At 38.8% G+C, this 16,497-nt stretch overlaps 2 protein-coding genes across 4 annotated transcripts; one reads left to right on the plus strand and one right to left on the minus strand.

Annotated features, from left to right (window-relative positions):
* Positions 1-182: 182 nt before the first annotated feature.
* PIH1D2 (PIH1 domain containing 2) lies at positions 183-7,006 on the minus strand. The gene is made up of 6 exons (XM_059069493.2): positions 6,775-7,006; positions 5,799-6,000; positions 4,836-4,959; positions 4,218-4,463; positions 3,173-3,438; positions 183-1,350 (listed from the first exon to the last, which is right to left on the minus strand). Exons 1-6 carry the CDS (start codon positions 6,837-6,839, stop codon positions 1,219-1,221), a joined length of 1,035 nt encoding a protein of 344 aa, XP_058925476.2. The 5' UTR covers positions 6,840-7,006; the 3' UTR covers positions 183-1,218.
* A 46-nt stretch (positions 7,007-7,052) lies between these two features.
* Positions 7,053-16,308, plus strand: NKAPD1 (NKAP domain containing 1). Of its 3 annotated transcripts, none has more exons than XM_067038934.1 (6): positions 7,053-7,146; positions 8,323-8,399; positions 10,292-10,392; positions 11,933-12,082; positions 13,155-13,208; positions 13,884-16,308. In XM_067038934.1, exons 2-6 carry the CDS (start codon positions 8,331-8,333, stop codon positions 14,386-14,388), a joined length of 879 nt encoding a protein of 292 aa, XP_066895035.1. In that variant the 5' UTR covers positions 7,053-7,146; positions 8,323-8,330; the 3' UTR covers positions 14,389-16,308. The 3 variants fall into 3 exon arrangements, with proteins under 3 accessions (XP_066895035.1, XP_058925098.1, XP_058925096.1); XM_059069115.2 differs by having other exon boundaries at positions 7,062-7,146; positions 13,881-16,308; XM_059069113.2 differs by lacking the exon at positions 7,053-7,146 and adding an exon at positions 7,612-7,693 and having other exon boundaries at positions 13,881-16,308.
* Positions 16,309-16,497: the final 189 nt, after the last annotated feature.

Below are 16,497 nucleotides of genomic sequence, written 5' to 3' on the forward strand. Positions count from 1 at the left end.
TAGGAAATAAGTTTCCACAGTGATTTTGTAGAAGCAAAGATAAGGTCAAAGCATTCCAAGTTCTTTTGAGGGATAAGGAGAATATAATATGTTTGTTAATTTTAGGACATCATATAGTTCTAGAAAACTTTCAGACAATAAATTATCCTATTGCTAGAAAAATTCAAGTCCAGGCCAGGTTTAAGAAAATTATATTTGTTTTTAATTGTCACATTTCAATTATTTCTATTACACATACATTAGTTTCTAAAGTTAAAAAGTTTTAAAGTTAATGAGAACTTTATTTAAAGACCTTATGTTGAATTAGAAACTAATAATTACAAGGAAGTTGTTTTATATCTAGAAAAGACATGAGATGTTTAAGGTTTGATGTGAATGTTCCTTACTTAGGATATAAATTGGAAAGTTGATACTTTTGTATTGAACAATGAACTGACAGATGAATGGGAGTTTAAAATGTACATCACTTCTGTATTTTAAAAATTATTTTCTTAGGAGAAAGGCACTTGTCCCAAAGTCAGCTCCTTTTTCTTATATTAGAGTTGAATGTATCTTGTGTCTTACGTGTAACAACATCCAATTACTGTTACTGCATCGTATCTAATCCACAGACAAGTCCATATCTGATATTAAAAGGTAGGTAGGCTTGGGTGGCTTGGACTCCTGCCAGAGCTGTTTCATAGATAGAAGTACAGAGGTTAATAGAAGCAAAGGTTTGCATACTATTACATTGGCCCTACATCTTTATTGCTGGAGGAAACTGTCACTGCTAAGGCATATCTTGGTAATAAAAAACTTCTTTCACAGTGAGGGATTTATTCCTCATGCAAAAATTTACTAGAGACAAAAGGTTTTTTTCAACTGGTAAAGCAAGAATTCTCACATATTATTGAATACTTGGAGACGAATAGATTTTTCCCAAATGATATTTAAGTTAAGATCATTACAAATATCTTTGAAACAAGTATATCATGGCAGTACTGTTTTCAGTAGTTTCTGCTTGATGCTAAGTTTACTTGAGAAGGAGAAAGAATTAAAACAAAGCAAAACAAAACAAAACAAAACGGCTGATGAGAAAATCTCATTCCATCAAAAGGAACTCTTAGAAAATGAAGCTAGTGTTTAAGATAAACCTCTTCACCCAAAATGAAGGCCCTCTAGTTCACATGACTTTATCACTGAAAACTCCCAAAACTCCAAATACACGATGCTCTTAACTTACACCAATGGCATTGTGACAATTAATGTAGCTTTCTCTTTGATAAATTTTGCTGTAGTCATTTCAGTATCCACAGATTCTGGAAGATTCAGATGTAATCTGTACTCAGAAACCTCGATCACTAAGTCATCCTAAGAATAATAAACCAAGAGAAATTTTTAAAGATGAAAATAGAAAAATATTTCCTGGTTAAAATTTGTGTTATTTGCTTATTGTTCCCAGTTATTCACTCCTTTCGCATAAGAGGATCCCACTTACAAGCAATAAAGTTGCTGTTGTAAATCCCTGAGATTTTGAGGTGGTTATTGCTGCTCAGTACATCAAAAGTTAACTGACACAGTACCAGAAGATGGGTGTTACCATCCTAAATTATGTGGCATTGACTTTGGGGCTGACCAGCAAACAGCAAGGAAACTTATTGGAGACTGGAAAGATGGTGATCTATGTTTTATGGTGACAAAGCCCTTTTCACAATAATTTCGAAGACATAATGTACCTGGTTAATTTGTGGCTTTAGGTACAGAAGTGGGAAAATAGAATGTTATTTGCATGCATTGGTTCTATTGGCCACATTTAACAAGGTACTACAAAAAGATGAGCTTAGAAAAGAATTTCTCAGTTTGCAAGGGAAAAATACAGAATCGAAAGGGAATATACAGAGCCCAGAAATTCTAAGACTTGAGGAATGAAAAATGGAACTAATTTTTATTTTCAACCAGTAAACAATAAAGTTGAGAACTTATTTCTTTATCAACAAAGGTGTAGAGCTGCCTAGAGGCAAATACTAAATCATGTCTTTATACCCTTTGCTAAAACCTCTAACTGGATTAAGATGGACCTCCTTAAATTCTTACATTTGGCCCAGATGACAGCAATTAAGTCAAAAGAGGCTATTGAGAAATGGACATGTCTAAAAAAGAATTGAGAGGTGTAGCACTGACTGGAATCAAAGAAAGAAAGTGCTACCAGTCTGGACTCAAATAATCTTTCGACCCCAACATTTCATGGGCAGCAAACAGGCTGAGTAAGCTGCTCAGCACCTAATGACAGCATATTCTTCAACGCTCTTTTCAGATGTGGCTAAGGTAGATTATGAAAAAGGAAAAACGTCCCAAAGAATGGAGCTGAAAGTCATGGAGAACAATGGAACTAGGAGGCTAGGTAATCAAGGAATCTTGTCAAGGGACCTAAGCAAGAACATCCTCTACCTCCAGGGAAGGGACCCTCGCAATATCTGCCAACCAGGATTTCAGAATTGCCATGCATCAGCAACTAGTGTGTGCCTCATATTTTTTTCCAATTTCTGAATTGAGACTGTTAAGTGTGGTAATCCTCTCCCTATTCCACATTGTATGGTGCATGGGGTTACAGGAATAGATAACTTGTCTTTGCAGTTTATGTAAACTTTGTCTAACGCAGATTATGATGGCAAAATCCTGTATTTTGGAGCCTGATACTGGGATTGGATGTGTCATTCTGGGGAAAGAAGCAAATATTCGTGACCAAGAGGGTGGACTGTGGTAGACTGTAGGATTGTTACTCTTCTTTCATAAGAGGATTATACATCCTTGCCATGTAACTTCCAGTGACTACCTGTGAGAAGAATGTACTTCCCAGCCCTGTTGATGTAGGACTTGGCCTTGTGACTTACTTTGATCAGTACAGTGTGAGTAAAAGTAATATATTCCATACCTGAGAGGAAGTTTTAGGATCTATTGCATGGTTTGGCCATTTGTATTTTTCCCTCTTCCATGAGAATGACTTACCTAAATTAGGAATTGTTTTCTTCACCTGTATCTTAAAATGTGCAACACTCATGGAGCAAAGCAGGATGAGCTGACATGTAACCTGAGCAAATTATTATAAGCCACTGAGATTATGGAGTTTGTTACTAGAGCATAATATAGTGAATATTGACTGATACAAATTTACAGTATTATCTATTCAACTTACCTCAGAAACACTAAGGTCACAGAGAGATACTGAATTAATACCAGGCAGTTCAACTTTTAATTCAATTTTCAGAGGTTTCTCATTCTGATCTGCCACAATTTTTAATTCATAGGCTGGTCTCTTCATCTCCACTTCAATCTCTGTACTAGAAATCTCTTCTATCAGACACCTTGTTTTACTTGAAACTTCATCTTTTGGCAGTAAAAGTTGAGGAAACTGATCTGAATTGCTCACAGTACTGCTTCTTATCTGTTCAAGGGTTAGTTCTTTATGAAAAAAAAAGGAGAAGATGAAATCACAAAATAAATCAACAACATGAAGTACTATCAGGCGATGAGCTGTAATAGATGTAGTGTTAGCCAAGATGGCAGATAAAGCTGCAGCTAAATAGGTTTGGGAAATCTTAAAAGACTCTTAAACCAGAGTCTGGTTTAAAAGTTTGCAGGATTTAAACATCTTTAAGGACATGCTAATTTTTAAAAAAAATTTTATTGAAGTACAGTTGATTTACAATGTCGTGTTTAATTTCTGCTGTACAGCAGTGACTCAGTTATACATATATATTATTTTTCATATTCTTTTCCATTATGGTTTATTACAGGATATTGAATATAGTTCACTGTGCCATACAGTAGGACCTTGTTGTTTATCCGTCCTATATATAATAGTTTGCATCTGCTAATCCCAAACTCCCAATCCATCCTCTCCCTGTCGCCCCTCCCCCTTGGCAACCACAAGTCTGTTCTTTATATCTGAGTCTGTTTGTGTTTCATAGATATGTTCATTTGTGGTATATTTTAGATTACATATATAAGTGATACCATATGGTATTTGTCTTTCTCCTTCTGACTTACTTCGCCTTGTATGATAATCTCTAGGTCCATCCATGTTAGGACATGTTAATATTTCTAATGTCTAACATTTATATTTTTCTATCTTAAATTTCTCATCTTTTGCAGTTGAGACTTCTAACCTGCAAAATGTACACCAGAGGCAAAAAACCATTTTAAATCAGTTTAATTTTCCATTACATTCATTAACTTACCCTTTCTCATTTTCTCTCTTAAATCTGTGGAATCAGTTTGGATTCCCATCAGATTTTGTTTCATTCTGTGAACACTTCCTTTTATTCTAAATTTGGTAACATGGTAAGAGTTTGAGAGAGAGAATTGGAGTTTTTCCTCAATGCATTTCATGGCCATCCGTATTAGTTGATCTTTTTTCACTTGGTCTTTTTCTGCTGCCTGGAGAACATCAGGATGGTAGGCAACATCAATGACTGTGTAAATATCTGTGTGTGTAATTCAGAGGGTGTGAAATGAAAACGATTTGCTTCACTAATGATATCGTCAAGTAGTATACTAAGCCATACCCTGATAATGCTGGAAAAGTATAAATTCTATTCCTATATTTTCAGAGACACTCACAATGGTGCTATATACACAAAATTCCAATTAGAGCATTTCTTGACATTTTATATGGGTTAAAATAGCTCATATTATTAGTAAAGTAAACAGTATTCAATTTTCATAAAAGTATATTAGTCATTAAGTATATTATGACCAAATAAAATATATAATGCTTTTTACCAAGGAAAATCTGGTTCTTGCTTATTTCTCCCCAAATTTTTAAAATGTGCTTTCTCTCCCATAATTCTATGTACCTGATGTCTCAGACATATCTTCTGGTCTGCCAACACTTAGAGGTACTGGATGAGTGGCTGACTGGGGAGCTGGGATCCTTTTCCACTGACATAGGTTGATAAAAAGTATTTTTTCTTTCGGTTTCTAGAAAGCAAATAGTTTTGCATATCTCAAAACCTAGTTTTTAAATTTTTTTTTTTTTTTTTTTTTGTGGTACGTGGGCCTCTCACTGTTGTGGCCTCTCCCGTTGCGAAGCACAGGCTCCGGACGCACAGCCCAGCAGCCATGGCTCACGGGCCCAGCCGCTCCGCGGCATGTGGGATCTTCCCGGACCGGGGCACGAACCCGCGTCCCCTGCATCGGCAGGCGGACTCTCAACCACTGCGCCACCAGGGAAGCCCTAAATTTTTAAATAATATCCTAAAGGTAACTCATCACAGAATTTGAAGAGTGAGAACTTTAGGCTCCAAATAAGTCATTCCATGGACTTAAATTAAATTGCATTTGAAAAACTGTAAGAAATTACTGTTACTTGATTTCCCTAAAGCTGCTGGCTTTTCATTAAGCATCCAGTTGCTGCTCCCACAGGAAGTGGGAGGAGGGTGGGGGAATTGATCTAAGCTATTCCAGGTGCATTTGACCCTATTTCACCACTTTCTTACCTCCCCAATCAAATAAGTTTTCTTTATTTGGAAAATCTCCAACTCTATTATTCTCCTTTAAATAATTACGTGACTTTTAATTTTCATCCTAGCAGAAAAATGGCTCATTTTGAGATCTCCAAAATGTATCAAATATGAAATTCCCATTCTTACTCCTTCAACACAATCTTCCACACTATGTTTAATTTTCCATTCAGAGTGTTAGTTTCCCTCAAGTGTTCTTGTGTTAAAGTAGTAATAGCTAAGGGAAAGCCATTCTCTGGTTATTCCAGGACCATTTCATTCAGGACTTCCCTTTCCCTGGGCACCAACTCTACATACCAGGATCCTGGTTTGTAGACAGAGCTGTGGTTCTGGAGCAGCACAGAGCTGTTTCCCCTCTTTCAGCTGCTGTTGAATGAACTTCTCATAGCTCTCAGGGTTACTTTCAGCCAGATCATCTAGGAGGTTCCAGAATTGAGTAACTTGGGTGAGCAGACCCTTCGAGGATGACTCCATGATTGAGATGAATAGGCGTCTAAGTCTGTGGAAAGACATGACTTGAGGAAGAAAAAAAGTGTATTGATTCATTTCTTCTTTTGGGGGAGGAGGAACAGTTCAGGAACTGTTTTGTTGAAGTTAGCAGCTATCCTTAACCCCTGTGTGTAAAAGTTTGTGAATCAGCACCACTTTATCTTTTCCTTATTCTCTAATTGTCTAATACCTTTTCCTACATTCTCAAGATGTCCTCTCAGATAATAAGGCCTTACCTCTGCCTAGACCCCCACAAGCCCTGAGAGGACAGAACAGTCATTTAAAGTCTGTATTTCCTGGGATTTTCTTGTTCCAACACCCGGGTATTGGCTGACTGGGGCCTATCCAGTTCCTGATTTTGTGTGGGTCGAGGGCCACATGAGACTTCCTCAATCCTCAGCATAGTTTAGGAGTTAAAAGCATGGACTCTGCAGCCAGAATGCCTAGATTCCAGTCTTAGCTCTATCACTTACTAGCTGTGTGATCTTGAGAAATTAATTTACATATGTGCCTCAGTTTATTCTCCTCGAAATGAAGATAATACCTATATCGTAGGGTTATCGTGAGGATTAAGTAAGGTAATACAGAGAGCCTGAAACACTTGGTAAGCATTATATGAGAATAATCATATTCTACCACTTGAATAACCTCCCTCCCTCAATGAAGAAGTGTCCCACAGCATCCACAGAGTGAGGAAAAGAGAAGGTTTGGGTTCTCCAAATACTACATTAGGGTTAGACTAAATGGGAAATTTAATCATCTTTCCAGAGGCCGGCGAACCCACCTCTTCTCTCGGTTTCTTGACAAACCGCGACGCCTGTTACCAGGGTAACCAGACTGGTACAACATCTAATTGAGTCCGGAAAGCTCCAGGAAGAAAGGTCTTTTTACATCCAGTTCCGGAAGATTCTTCTGGTGCTGGGCTTGCTTTTCGGCTGAGCCCGACCCACTTCTTTTCCAGGAAGGCGCCCGCCTCCCTTTCCACACCCGTCGACTTCTAGAGTGTCCTGGAAACCCTCCTGTGGGAGTCTCTGGGACTCCTGTTGGTGGGAAGAATTTCTCAAGAGCACGACTTCCGGCCTGGAAGGGAAGTCGGCCCCCTCTTCTCCCAGACCGCTTTCTCCCCCACCCCCGCCACGCGAGGCTGCGGCGCACGGTATGGGTGTGTTTGTGTGTGTTTGTGTGGGGATGGCGTTTGGAGGGAAGGTTACCGGGAGCTCCGTGGCCGCGGGGGGGCAGGGGTCCCGGTGACGAAGATGGGGGTGTTTTCTCTGTCTTCCACTTGGAAGCCTCAACCCCCCCTTCAGCCACTCTAGATACATCTTGGGGCCCAGTCGAGGGTCGTACCCGTCCGAAGTGTCCCCATCCTTTTTGGGGAGCGAAACCCAACCCCCGGGTCCATCCCAGAGGAGCGTGAGCGGGGAATGCCCCAGCCAACCAGGCCGTCCAGATTCCGCGCCGGAGCAGCCTCCGGCCTCAGTCCGGAGAGATATTTGCATGTCGGCCTGGGCTGAGGGAAAGGCGGCCGTGGCCTGGGCCACGGGTGAGGGCGGAATAACCGGTGGGAAGGCTGCATTTTCACGAAGGACTCTGGTGAAGCTGCAGAGCTGCCTTTGCTTGGCTTCTGGGTCGGAGGAGATCTTGTAATGGAGTGGTTCTTCGTCTCACACTAACAAGATGCCTGATTTCCTCAGGATCGAGGGGTGAGTGAGAGTTGGGGTGGTGCACAAAGCCCCTGCTGGCTACACACGTGAATATCCCTGTCATCTATTTTTTTGGAGGCTTCTGTAGAAAATAGAATATAAAATTCTCTTGAATGAAGAAATTTAGGGCATCTCTGCATTTAATGTTTTTAGGCGTCAGTTTTTGTTACTGTTGACATTTGTGGTCCTGACACTCTCAAATCTAGGTGTTTAACTGCAAACTAATTTGGGGGTTCGGGAGTTGATTTCTAGTCTGAACCTTGTTTGCCTTGGACTATGTGCCCTGGGGCAAGTTATGGCTTTAATGGAATTTCATCTGCAAAATAGGAATGAAGATATTTGCCTCATAAAACATAGTTATTTTGAGGATGAAATAAAATGGGTCTCTTGAAAGCACTTAATCTGGTGCAGTTTCAAAGAACTCTAATGAACATTATCTCCTTTTATCCTCACAGTAGTGTGTGGTCAGGTGTTTTCCCCTTTTAGTGGTGAGGAAAAACTATTCCTCAGGACCTCTGACTTTTGGTTCAGTGATCTTTCCTTTATCTCATGCTTCATTATAACATAGTAGTAAAAGATAAGGTAATAAAATAAATTATTATTAAATGTTACTTATTGATTCATTTCAGATTGAAGAATGTCCCGAGTTCCCTTGGGGAAAGTCCTCCTGAGGAACGTCATCCGGCACACAGATGCTCACAATAAGGTGAGAGGTACAACTTGGTTATTCCACATGCTTCATGAGGGCAAATCGTGTGCCAGGAATTATTTTGATACAGTTAGGAGAGACAAAGATAAATAAAATAATTAAAATATAGTTTGATAAGTATTGTAATGGAGACATACACAGAGTCCTTTTATGCACTGAGGAAGGAATCATGAAATCTGCCTTGGGTAATTAGGAAAGGCTTCACATAATGGGTGTTATTTGAACTACTGAGATTTGCACTAGTTCTTGATGAACAGGATCACGTTTACCAGGTGGAAAAGATCATTCAGGACAGAGGGAACATCATGTACTAGTGTATGGCAAGGAACATGAAGCATTTGGGGCAAGAAATTGTATGCATCCAGAAAGTAGAGAATGTGGGAGGTAGTGGCAGAGGATGAGGCCCAAGTGGTAAATTGAGTTGGATTGTGATGCTTGGAGATTAGACTTTTTCCTGTAGGCAATAAAGAAACCATCACAGCTTTTTAAGCAGGGTTTGACATGATTGTATTTGTATTTTTTAGAAAGATGACTTGTTAGCTGGGTAGGGGATAGATCAGATGGGTTGAAACAGCAGAGGGACCAGTTAGGAGGCAATTGCAGTGTTCCAGGTGAGAGATGATGAGTGGTTCACGTGAAAACAGTGACAGTAGGGATGAAGATGAGGAAATTAGGCAATAGAGTTCAAAGAACTTGATGATTGATTGGGTAATAGTGATAATTATGGAATCAAATATAACCACCTTGTGTGACTGGGTGAATGATGATGATGCCATTAATTGAGTTAGGGAACTAAAGAAAAGAGACAAGTGTGATGGGAAGGGTACTTAGTTTGGTTTTGAACATCTTGATGGTGAAATGCTTATAGGATGTCCAAATAGTTCACAATTTAGACTTGGAGAAGAGTTGAGGCTGGATATAAAGATTTGGGGATTACTGATATGGGAAATGATAGAGGTCACGAGAGTAGATGAGGTCACCTATGAGAGCACATATAATGAAACAGGGGTCAAGCACCCTTGTTTGGTTTTCTTTGGTGAACTGTACAACTAGTTTGACCACAAATGTCATTACTGTCATATCAGTATGTCATATCATATCATATTATATCATATGTCATATGTCATATCAGATATTCTCACTGTGAGTGAGGCTATAACTGTTACCTAAGCAGTCTCTGCAGTTGCGTAAACCACCCCAGTTGGATGGTGAGCTTAGATTTGAAAGCAGTGGCTGAAAAAGATAAATCTAGGACAAATTTAACAAAATATTACAGGAGGACTTAGAAATAAAATTTATTATTGTACTTTGTGCAGCTACACTCTGCCTTTCGGGAAATTCTCTAACAGTTCCCATGCTGTTTTGTTTTGCTTTGTTTTTAACAAAAATTATTATGTTGTGAAAAGAGACTTAGCCTAGAAAGTTTCAAGACCTGTCCTTACTAGCTTTTTGACTTTGGTAAAAATCTCTGAGCTTTTGTTTCTTCTCAGTAAAATATAGTAATGGTACCTGCTTTGTTTTCCTCATAAGATTGCTTAAAGTTCAATAGAGAGATGATATAGTTAAAATCATAAAGCATTTTAGAAACATAAGGGATTATCATTTGCTAATTGCAGCATAATTGTTTAGTTAATAAGGTGATAAGTGTGTCTATGCAGGGGTGAAAAAGCTCTTTTGTTGCTGCAGAATTCTACATATTTGAGATTTACTAGGTTGGATTGTTTAATCACTCTAGAGAAACCAGAATTTGTTTCCCAGGTTCCTGATCAAAACTCAGTTTGTAATCCGATAATTAGTGCAGACCGTATTTTCAGTTACTTTTCGGTGATGTAATGTGTTATTTTTAGTAACTTATTTTTATTTCTTTCCTTTAAAAAAAAAAAAACCAGATTCAAGAGGAATCAGATATGTGGAAAATAAGAGAGCTGGAGAAACAGATGGAAGATGCGTACCGGGGGACGAAGAGGAAAATGTTACCCAGCAGTTCAAGGTGAAGTTGCAACTCTGAGAACCAAAATAATTCTCATCTTATTCAGAATCATCAGCTTTTGTTTAAAAACATTATAGTATGCTAAAGATAGATGAATTCAGTTCTGTGAGTCCTTAAGCCTTTCCTCTTCAATAAATCTAGACCCAATCATAAAGGTAATAGCTATGATGCATATGGCCCCACTCTTTGCACTTATTTGCAATGGAGAACGTAAAAATTCTGCCTTGAACAATTGTAAACATTAAGGATTCTGTGGATTCTGACCTTACCTGATGGCTTTTAACTTAAGATTTTCTATAGGTATCTTATGGTCACTTAGCTGATCATTCACACCTTTCCCCTATTAGTCTTTCGTTCTCTCTCAGCCTTTTCTTTGCCCCATCTACTCACTATCTTAATCACACAACCTTTCACATTACCTTCTTAATAATTTGAGTGTGGATATGAAGGATTATGCAGGCTTAGTTGTCTTACCTGTGGAGGTATAGGAATGTCTGAGTATTGGGAACATCTCCTGGGTCTCATATGCCTGGTAGTATAGATCTGTGTGTATGAAAAATGATTATAAAGTAATAATGCTGATTTCTAAAGCCACATAGGGAAATAGTTAATAGTGAGATATTTAAGTAGAGTGTGTCTGCGCAGTGTGTGGACTTTGGAGTGTGACTGGCTGTGTGTAATGGCTTTTGACAAGAAAGTATTCAGGGTATCCATGGTAAAGAAGGCAGAGTCTCAACATAAAAATAAATACCTTGTCAGTCTGTTTTCTCTCTGAAGACGGTTCTTTGAGAATTTGGAAGTACTTAGTGCAGAAGATGATTTGTTTTGTATTGCTTATTCAGTTACAAGCAGCATTTCCAGGAACAAAATATTGTTCTTTTGGAGGGGACTATTAATGCCTGTCATAATGAATAAGTCTTTAAAACATAATCTCTTTAGGGGCAGGTTTCTGATTGTCTCATTTGCCATTATAGTCCCAGCAGCTAAAACAGTGCCTGGCAGGCACATAGGAGGTCCTCAGATATTTTTGATAACCAGTTAACTGGCTTAGTGACTGGTTAGTGGATATTGTAAGTACAGGCTAAGTCAGTGGTTCTCAACTGTTTATCACCCCAACTTACTCACGGGTTACACCTTGCTCCCACTGTTACTCTGACTTAACTACAGCAGGTTGCTGGTATTCAGGGAAGGGAGTGTATTTCAGAATCTCCAGGGCAGTTTGAAATGTCCCCAGCTGTGATTATGCTCTGCTTCCTTCTTTGAGGATCAGTGAGTGAGGTACAGCATGCCACAGTCGAAAAGTCATTTCGTCTATACTTTGCAATAGGACGGGTAGTGATGATCATATTTTCGTTGAACACCTAACTGTACAAATTAATAGAGAGGAACAGATCATGTTAAAAAAAATTTTTTTTAACATCAAGTATCAGGTTGTTTTGGTCTCCTCTTAGCTTGTTCAGTGGGTTTTGTGCATGATATTCCATAAAGTAACCTTACAGATTGCTTCTCTATCTGAAAGTTCTTCTGTTTTCTCTTATAGCCGGATGCGTAGTGATGGTTTTGATGAAGAAAGTCAAAGAGACTATTGGAGGCCAAAGAATGAAATTTCTGGGGCACTGGATGATGATTTTCTTAAGGCTAAATCCTGGAACAAGAAGTTACATGATTATGAAGCTAACATGCCAGACAGGTTTGTGACTAAATTCCTGTGACCATTAATGGTATTTGGCCTGAGAATGTGTACTTTTAAAAATTAATTCTCTCTGCAAAAGCTTATACAGAAACGTTCATAGCATATTTATTCATAACGGCCAAAAAAGTGGAAACCCAAACGTCTATCAGCTGATGAACAGATTAAAAAAATGTGGTATATGGGATGGTGTTATTTGGCAGTAAAAATAAAGTACTGATACATGCTACAACATGTATGAACCTTGAAAACATTATGCTAGGTGAGAAAAGCAGACACAAGAGGCCACTCATGATGTGATTCTATAGAGATAGAAAGTAGATTAGTGGTTGCCATGGGCTACGGGAGATGGAGGAATGGAGCGACTGCTAATGGATTGTTTCTTTTTTGGGGGGAATGAAAATATTCTGAAATTAGTGGTGATGGTGGCACAACTCTGAAAATACTAAAAGCCACTGAATTGTACACTTTTTTTTTTTTGCTGTACGCGGGCCTCTCACTGTTGTGTCCTCTCCTGTTGCGGAGCACAGGCTCCGGACGCGCAGGCTCAGCGGCCATGGCTCATGGGCCCAGCCGCTCCATGGCATGTGGGATCTTCCCGGACCAGGGCACGAACCCGTGTCCCCTGCATCGGCAGGCGGACTCTCAACCACTGCGCCACCAGGGAAGCCCTGTACACTTTAAAAGGGTGAATTTTATGGTATATGAATTATATCTCAATAAAGTTGTTACTTAAAAAAAGTTGTCCCAGGGTAGACAGCATTATGTTATGAAGTGTTTTTGGAGAAGTACTTCACAGCTGAAGAGCAGATTATAAAAGTCCCTTAGTATTTCTTAAGGAAGAAAATGGCAAGTTTTCTTACAAATGGACTAAGGAATCCTTTGTGTCTGAAACAAGTGTTCAGTACAGAAAATGTAACCAAGTTACCGAGCTATAAATGTGGTGTTGGCTCTACCATATCTCTTCTTTGTTCTGTGTCTCTGTGTACACTCCTAAGTCTAATTTGTCTTTAATTTTTAAGAAATGTATGCATTGCTTTAACAATACATGTAATAAAATATTATTTTACAGATGGGGTCACAGTGGATATAAAGAGTTATACCCTGAAGAATTTGAAACAGACAGGTAAGGCAAGTACACTTACTGAAAAAAAGTTAGTAAAATTAGTACAGTCTGAATTATAAATTGAGTTCTTAATTTTTTTAAAAGAGTGTATATATATATATAAATGATTTACAAACTCACTTTTTATTTATTTAGGCTGCACTGGGTCTTAGTTGAGGCAGGTGGGATCTTTGTTGCGGCATGTTTAGTTGCAGCAAGCAGACTCTTAGTGGTGGCATGCATGTGGGATCCAGTTCCCCGACCAGGGATTGAATCCGGGCCCTCTGCATTGGGAGCTTGGAGTCTTACCCACTGGACTACCAGGGAAGTCCCGAGTTAGTAATTTTTATAAAGTATACAATGTTCGCCATTAAAAATGTAACCAGAGAAAAAATAGATTTAGTTGGGAGATGATTGGTATTTTGCCTTTCCCTGATATTTGGCATATCTATAGCACGTAGGTTTTTTATATATATATATAGTGTTCCATACAGTAAGTCAGTATAGCAGATTAGAATTTTTATCTTCATTTTAAAGATGAGGAAACAAAAACTCAGTGACGTCTCATAGTAACATATCAGTTTCGACTTAAAATTCAGATGTTAACCCCAACTTTCCATCTAGAAAGCAGAATGTAAAAATTATATAAATATACTTATTTTCTATAGTAAAGCAATTTTTCTTTTTTATTAGTAGTGATCAGCAAGATATTACCAATGGGAAGAAAACATCTCCCCAGGTAAAATCATCTACCCATGAATCTCACAAACACAAGAAGTCAAAGAAATCCCACAAAAAAAAGCAGAAAAAAAAGTCACACAAAAAACAGAAGAAAAGCAAAAAGGAAACCACAGATATAACGGCAGATTCCTCAAGTGAGTTCTCAGAAGAAACTGGGGCTTCTAGTACCAGGAAAAGGAAACAACCACATAAGCGCAAGAAAAAATCCAGGAAAAAATCTCTCAAGAAATCTGCTTTATTCTTAGAGGTAGGATGTGACACTTCCCAGTCAGATGATTCTGCATCTAGCAGTTCTGAGGAAAGTGAGGAGAGAGACACTAAGAAAACCAAAAGGAAAAAGAGAGATAAAAAAGCCCACATCCCTGTAGTTAACAATGAAATACAGGAGAGGACAAACAAACGCACAAATTGGAAAGTGGCTACAGATGAAAGGTCTGCCGAGAGCTCAGAGGATGACTAAATGACAAAGAAACACGTTTCCTGCATGACTCTGGATATTTACAGCTCTTACACCTTGGGGATTTGCCAGTGACTCTATTGCTCAGCACAGGGGGCCTGAGGTCAGAGCTGTCCTGTGCCATCTATATAAATTCTGACAGACTTCTTGTCTCCTATTTTGGCCTGTTAAACTTGATCCTCTTATTGTTAATAGGGAATCTGTTATTTTGTTATGAAGGTTTCTTGAAGAGATTATTTTTTGTGATTAATCACATTTAGCGTAGAGTGCATATGCAGCAAATTAAAGGACCCGGAAAGCTGAACCCAATGATGACCTGGGTATACCAATTGGAATGTTGAATTTGGGGAAAGCAAGGGCTGGGGTCAAGAGATGGATTGGAACTAGCGCTGTATACAATGGTATGATAAGGGAACATCGTGTTGCTCTTGTCTGTTTACATAGTAGGTGCCACAACTTGACTTTTTTTGTCTTTAGCCTTGGTGCTTTGATCTTTCTGTATTTTGACCCCACAGGTGTGGTCCAGTTTACTTGATGAGGAAATGAGCTTAAGAACAAACATTTTCCATTCATGATAACATCCACAGACAGCTGTTATTGGAAGAGAGTAGGAGTTTTTGACCAATTTCCCTGTTGGACAGGGTCTGTGGCTACACTCAGTATAACCCTAAACATGGTAATTGGATAGTAAAAGGTTTTCTAGTTCCATTGTTTATTGCCTAAATGCACTTGTGTTCAGAATTATTTCTTCAGTTCTCTTAGGTAAGTCCTCAACCAAATGAGGAAGAATTAGGCATTAGTTGTGCTAATGGTGCTCTGAACAGGATTCAGGGCAGCAACAGCTATTTAAGTGTTGTCTTCCTTGTTCATTTCTTAATCTGTTAATGAACTTTAGATTTTTCCTGAAACTAGGTTGAATCAGTTCCAAAATGAAATAGGCTTCTCAGGGAAATATCCATTTCTTCCTAGTCTGCCTTTGGATTAAAGCACCAAGCAGGGACCTTGTTATTTCCCTTTGCTATATACTGTGATCCCTACTATGTTAATACTTAAGAAACCAAAATATCACTGGAAGAAGGCTGGCAGAACACATGAATTATTTTCATTAAGGCAGATCAAGTGACATTGGTTTTTCTTGGTCGTCACTTCATGGGTGAAGTACAGCTTGAAGGCGCAGACTTTGGGTCTTGGTCTGCCATTCATTGGTTATGAGGTCCAGAGCAGGTAAGTCAACCTCCCTGGCCTTACTTTCCCTATGTGTAATACAGAAATACTTCATGGTAGCATGACTGTACGACACCAGCAATAGACTATGACAACATTCCATGAGGTGGTAATATTTTGTAGTTCTTAACTATTAAATTTGTTCTCTTTACAGAAACTATTAAATTTGTTCTCTTTACAGAACAGATTTCTAATAAAATGCTTAGTCATAAAATACATGGTTAGCCAGAGGTTCCCTATCCCTTGATTATAAGCAGGTGCTACTTTTTGGGATATTTATTTGAAATATTAATACTTTGGTACTCACTTGTTGATGTCCCATGGTGTATATTTTTACCTTTGGGATTATTAGTGGCCCAAGCAGGGAGGAATAGTCTATATAATTACTACCTCTTAACCTAAAGCAATTGTTTTGTTCTTGGAGCAAGTGAAATCTTCGTGGAAAGGAGTTTTCTACATGGATTTTTTAAGGCATTGTTTCTGTGCTTTAAAAGTACTGATTCTAAGCACAGACTCAGGAAGACGGGCCACTGGAACAAGGCTTCTCCAGGAAGTTGGTTCTGTTTGGGTCTTGACCTTCCCTTCCTCTCATACTAGCAGGCCTCTTCCCAATGAATACACATTTTGCCTGTTCTGTTTTTTGCCATGTTTACCTTTTCTTGGTCCTGTATAAGCAATAAAGCTGTTTTCTGTTCTTCACCTTTCTCAACCCCAAATTCTCTTCTATGCCTTAGGGTAAGGCTTTGATGGTTCTTCCAGCCCCTTAAATATGGCTTAGGGTGGCTCTTCAAAACCTAAGATCTCTTATTTGCACTGTCGGCCTTGGAACATATTTGCTTCTGATGTTCCTGCCAATCAGAGATCTAGATATTAAACCCTAAAATGGGA

This window comes from Kogia breviceps, chromosome 7, assembly GCF_026419965.1.
Source record: "Kogia breviceps isolate mKogBre1 chromosome 7, mKogBre1 haplotype 1, whole genome shotgun sequence".
Taxonomy (NCBI): domain Eukaryota; kingdom Metazoa; phylum Chordata; class Mammalia; order Artiodactyla; family Physeteridae; genus Kogia; species Kogia breviceps.

Bases quoted from the DNA above. Each gene is read 5' to 3' on its own strand.
- PIH1D2 (XM_059069493.2), bottom strand. From the start codon at position 6,839: ATGTTGTACCAGTCTGGTTACCCTGGTAACAGGCGTCGCGGTTTGTCA. The intron at 6,001-6,774 runs GTGGGTTCGCCG...GTCTTTCCACAG, and splicing joins TCAAGAAACCGAGAGAAGAG to ACTTAGACGCCTATTCATCT. The intron at 4,960-5,798 runs GTATGTAGAGTT...TTTGCTTTCTAG, and splicing joins GTCTACAAACCAGGATCCTG to AAACCGAAAGAAAAAATACT.
- NKAPD1 (XM_059069115.2), top strand. From the start codon at position 8,331: ATGTCCCGAGTTCCCTTGGGGAAAGTCCTCCTGAGGAACGTCATCCGG. The intron at 8,400-10,291 runs GTGAGAGGTACA...AAAAAAAACCAG, and splicing joins ACACAGATGCTCACAATAAG to ATTCAAGAGGAATCAGATAT. The intron at 12,083-13,154 runs GTTTGTGACTAA...ATTATTTTACAG, and splicing joins GAAGCTAACATGCCAGACAG to ATGGGGTCACAGTGGATATA.